The sequence below is a fragment of the Cebus imitator genome, unplaced genomic scaffold (genome assembly GCF_001604975.1).
Source record: "Cebus imitator isolate Cc_AM_T3 unplaced genomic scaffold, Cebus_imitator-1.0 Scaffold366, whole genome shotgun sequence".
Lineage (NCBI taxonomy): Eukaryota > Metazoa > Chordata > Mammalia > Primates > Cebidae > Cebus > Cebus imitator.
The window spans coordinates 2,148,849-2,153,663 of record NW_016107681.1 but is presented as its reverse complement, the minus strand read 5'-3'; the positions used below and the strand labels follow the sequence as shown (position 1 = coordinate 2,153,663).

Below are 4,815 nucleotides of genomic sequence, written 5' to 3'. Positions count from 1 at the left end.
TGGCTTTGATGAGGAAATCCACCATACAGACAGGTTCTTTCCCATAATACAAGTACTACTAGTTTTTTACTGCTGCATAACAAATTACCATAAATTTAGGGGACTAATACTATGTGTATTTATTATCTCACAGTTTTTATGGGTCAATGGTCTGAGTACTGCTCCACTGGGTCCTCTGCTCAGGGTCTTGGAAGGCTGTAACCAAGGTGCCAGCCAGGGCTGTGTTCCAATCTGAGATTCAGGTTCCTCTTCCAGGCTCACTGGATGCTGGCAGAATTAAGTTTCTTGCAGTTGTAGGACTGAGGCTTTCCGATCCTAAAGGCTGTCCACCACTTCCTGGCACATGGCCCTCTTCATAAATATGATAGCTGGCTTCTTTAAGCCCAACAGGAGAGCATGTCTGCTGTTTTGAATCTCTCTGGCTTCTTACCATGTCAGGCCTTTAGAGCCTCTTAGAAATGGCTCTCTGATTAGGTCATGGCTACTTAGGATTATCTCTTTTTTGCTTAATTTCAAGTCAACTGACAAGAAATTTTAATTATATTTGCAAAATCTTTTATCTTTTCTATATAATGTAACCTAAGCAAGGATGTGACATGCCATCATATTCACTGGTCCAATCCACACTCATGAGGAGGGGATTATTCAGGGCAGGTGAGAACCTTGGGGGTCATCTTAGATTTCTACCTACCACAATTGGCATATCTTACTACCACCTATGAGCTTTACTTCCACTTGACTCCTATAGTTTATATTTTAGTATTTTTGCAATATTGTACCATCGTTGCAATAGCCACTTTTTACTGTATTTACCTTTAATAAAATAAAAATTCTACTAAATGTAACATTTACACAGAAAACTATTAAGATTTCAAAATCACATCTATTCTGAACTAACATCCTTATAACCCCCGTGCATGAAATGCAAAGATGAAGTTTCTTTTTTTAAATGAGGCAATGGTCACTATGAATGAAGAATAAAATGTTTTATTTACAAGCTAGAATGGGGAAAATGAAGACAGTTGGCTCTACTGAGTAAGTAGTACCTGATAGCATAAACAAACAATGTTTCTATCAGAGTAGACTTGATATGGTTTGGATGTTTGCTTCCTCTAAATGTCACCTTGAAATGTAATCCCCAATGTTGGAGGTGGGGCCTGGTAGGAGGTATTTAGGTCATGGGAGCAGATCCCTCATGAATGTCTTGGTGCTTTCCTCCCCCATAATGAGTGAGTTCTCACTTAGAGTTCATGTGACATCTGACTGGTTAAAAGAATGTGGCACCTCCACCCTCTCTCTCTCTTGCTTCCTCTTTCACCTGCCATGTGACGTGCCTGCTCCTGCTTTGCTTTCTTCCATGAGTGAAAGCTAACTGAAGCCTCACCAGAAGCTGAGCAGATGCCACTAAGCTTCCTGTACAGCCTACAGAACCATGAATCAGTTAAACCTCTTTTCTTTATAAACTACCTAGCCTCAGGTATTTCCTTATAGCAACACAAAAATGGACTGACACAAGACTTAGCAGCTTTATCCTTCCTATTCTTTGTGGCAGAGCACTGTGTGACTGAACCAAACATGGTTACTACTGTCAGTGCCACAGACAGTCGAAATGAGCAAGGCTAGCTATGTTCATCTCTCCTATGATGGTGATCTGTGGCATGGTCAAACACTCCAGATGATACCACATAATCTGCAATGTTTTCATGACAAGTCACTTCTCTAAAGAAAGGAGTGGGAAGCAAAGAAACTTCTGTACTCAGTTTTCCACAGATGTACCATTTACACAGTTGCACTGAAATTTTTTTACTCAGGGGTCAATGCATTTTGCATACTTCTATATTTTAAAATTATACTTTTTGCCCCCATTTTGTGAATTGATAATGCCAAGAACCTCCAAATTTTATTAATACTCATTAATTTTAACAGTGGAACTGACCAGATACAGTTTATTGAAATATGTTCATTATAAACAATTTTACCTCAGCTTTGTGAAAACTGCAAATACATTGAAAACTGTTACAGTGTCATGAGATTGCAAATATTGCCTTATAAAATTATAAAGAAGTAAAATTGTTTAGTAAACACCAAGAAATATCTTATTTCAATTTTCCACATATAAAAATATACTTTTTATTGCAACACTGAACAGTTAAGGCCACAACACTTGGAGAATTTGAGATACGCATATTTTGAAATGACATGTCAAAAATATTAGCATAAATAAATATCAAACCTGGTCATACTGATAGAGATCAAATAAAACATATTAACCTATATCTTTAAAAGACTACTATCAGAAAATTTCCTTCATAAGTTATAATGTTTTTCAAGTATAAATGACAGTATGCTTGGTGATGTGAAAACATAAATATATATTTATAGTACTGTACAGGATTTTGATCTTCTCTCTGTGTTTGCTGGTGGAATATTCTTACTATTCTCACTCACGTGGTTCTGGCCGGCATCTTTATTATTGCTTTTTAAAATGATTTGATCTTCTATGGGTTTTATCTCTGGGAGTAGCTCACTGTTCGAGGGCACCCTTTTGAATTTTAGAAAAAGCTAGGAAAAAACCACACACAAAATATTCATTTCCGCAAATGAATCATTCACTTAACAGTATTTAGGGTGTATCATTTTCAACAAGCATGAACATGATTTCATCATCTCTTATGGGGCACCACATGTGTACTATGGCATCTGCTAGTATTTTTCCTTTCACCAAAATGCAGTCAGGATTCCACCCTAAAATAAGACCTTTCAGGGTCTAACATTCAACACCATCAACACCTTGGTGATATATTATCTTTTTCTTCAAAGAACAAATTTAATGTTTTACTTTGTTAAGTTGTAAGAGGAAAATACATAAAAACTAGAATATTACCTATTGTAATTTTTAAATGTATCCAGGAGGGGTCGTTTTCAGGACATGTCTGTCATTCTCAGTGTATGGTAGCTACAGTGAATTTGTATTGTAATATTCTGAAGGAGGACGATGTACCTCCCCATTCCTGTAGACAAGAACTTCTAGCAAAAAGCTAGTGCTACCAAATGATGGCTGTGTGAGCCCTGTGTGTGGGTCTGAGTAGGCAGTCAAATATATGGAGCTTCTGCTCAAGGGAGGCTAGGGCTACAGATACATAGAATATAGATAATAGATGAGAGATGAAAGTAGCCCCAGTAACCCAGGGATTCCAGGCAGGTAGAAAAGAGAATGTAAAAAAAGAGACAAAAAGAGCAGAGTGAGAGGCAAGCAGGAGAAGAGGAGCTAGCACCAAGGACCAAGGTTTATAGGTGCAAAATTGGGAAAATAGGCAGTTCAGAAATCAAGAGAGAAAAATACATCAAGAAGGGAGTGGCCAACAGGGCCACATGCAGAAGAGATCAAGTAAGATGACAAACGTTTCATTTGATTTAGGCCCTTTGAGAATGTAGCCAGAAAGAAAATAGGACTCTTGAAGAGTGGTAACACAAACAATGGTTTTGACAAGATGCCGAAACAAAAAAACAGGAAACAAAAACCAGGTGAAAACTTGGCTCTTCCAGAAAAACAAATGGTGCCAATAATAACAGCTTGCCTCTAGCTTTAAAGAATGGAGAAACTAGGGTAAAAAGCGGTAATCCAAAAAGTAAGAGTCTAGAAAAAGGATCTACGGATTGACATGGAAGAACTTCTGTCCCTGCTATGATGAAGAAATACACAACTTGAAAAAGTCTGCCACTATAAAATACCAAGAAATGCTGATGAAGTATAAAAAATAGAATTTTATAATGTACAGGTAATCTCCCAAAAAACTAAGGGAAATATCCTTGTAGACCAAACAAGAAAGAAGGAGCAGAGTCTCAGAGGTGATTAAGAACTAAAATAGTATCTGCTGACTCATAACTTAGACTTTTAAGTTTGAAACAATTTGATCTCACAAAATGAGGGGAACTGGAACTGAGACCCCTACATAATGTGAGGACTTTCTAAGTACTATGCCCTTAATATAAGTCTATCTGCAAATATTGTGGTCAACCCTTAACTGAGAAAGGAAATTACAGTGGTCCTTCAGTCACTCCAGAGCTAATAGAAGTGAATGAAAACTCCCTATAGATAGACTTACTCTAACTCAGGCCTTCAAGGATTTCCACAAAAAAGTCCCACTGAAACAAGAACTCACAACACAAATTTCAAAACACAAATGGAAACAAATCACCATTAGCAAGTCAGCCAAAGCAACACACATATTTAGACTCCTAAGAATGACATTGGAATTACTAAACACAGAATATAAACTAAGCATGCTTGAAGTACTAGAATAAAAAAACGTAAGCATAAAACAGGGCACTGATTTTAAAAGACCAGATTGATTTGAAAAAGAACAAAAATACAACTTCACTTAAAATGTGAAAGATGTGATCACTGAAATTAAAACTCAATAGGTGGGTTATATAGCCAAGTAGTCTCAGCTGAAGAGAAACTATGAAATTAATGAAAGCCCTGAAATTACCCAGAATATCACTTAGACATGGAAAACATGAAATTGACAATAAAAGATATGTACCATAAAATAAAAAGTTTTATATCAGAATTTGAAAGGGGAGAGAAAATATTCAAATATATAATGAAAGAGAATTTTTAAAAATATGATAAATGACATGAATTCTCAGATTCAAGAGTCATAATAAATTCCAAGTAAGTTAAAATTAAAAACTCCATACCTGCTGGGCACAGTGGCTCAGGGCTATAATCCCAGCACTTTGGGAAGCCCAGGGGGGTGGATCACCTGAGTTCAGGAGTTTGAGACCAGCCTGACCAATATGGTGAAACTC

General features: G+C 36.8%; 1 protein-coding gene across 3 annotated transcripts in view; it reads right to left on the bottom strand.

The window, feature by feature from the left end:
- Window positions 1-971: 971 nt before the first annotated feature.
- The window catches only part of RPGR (retinitis pigmentosa GTPase regulator), a 67,449-nt gene continuing 63,605 nt past the window's right edge, over window positions 972-4,815 (bottom strand). For all 3 annotated transcript variants that reach the window (XM_017507018.2, XM_037730890.1, XM_037730891.1), the window contains exon 17: window positions 972-2,562. In XM_017507018.2, coding sequence (XP_017362507.1) covers window positions 2,377-2,562 — 186 coding nt within the window. In that variant the 3' untranslated portion in view covers window positions 972-2,376. The remainder of the gene's footprint in view (window positions 2,563-4,815) is intronic.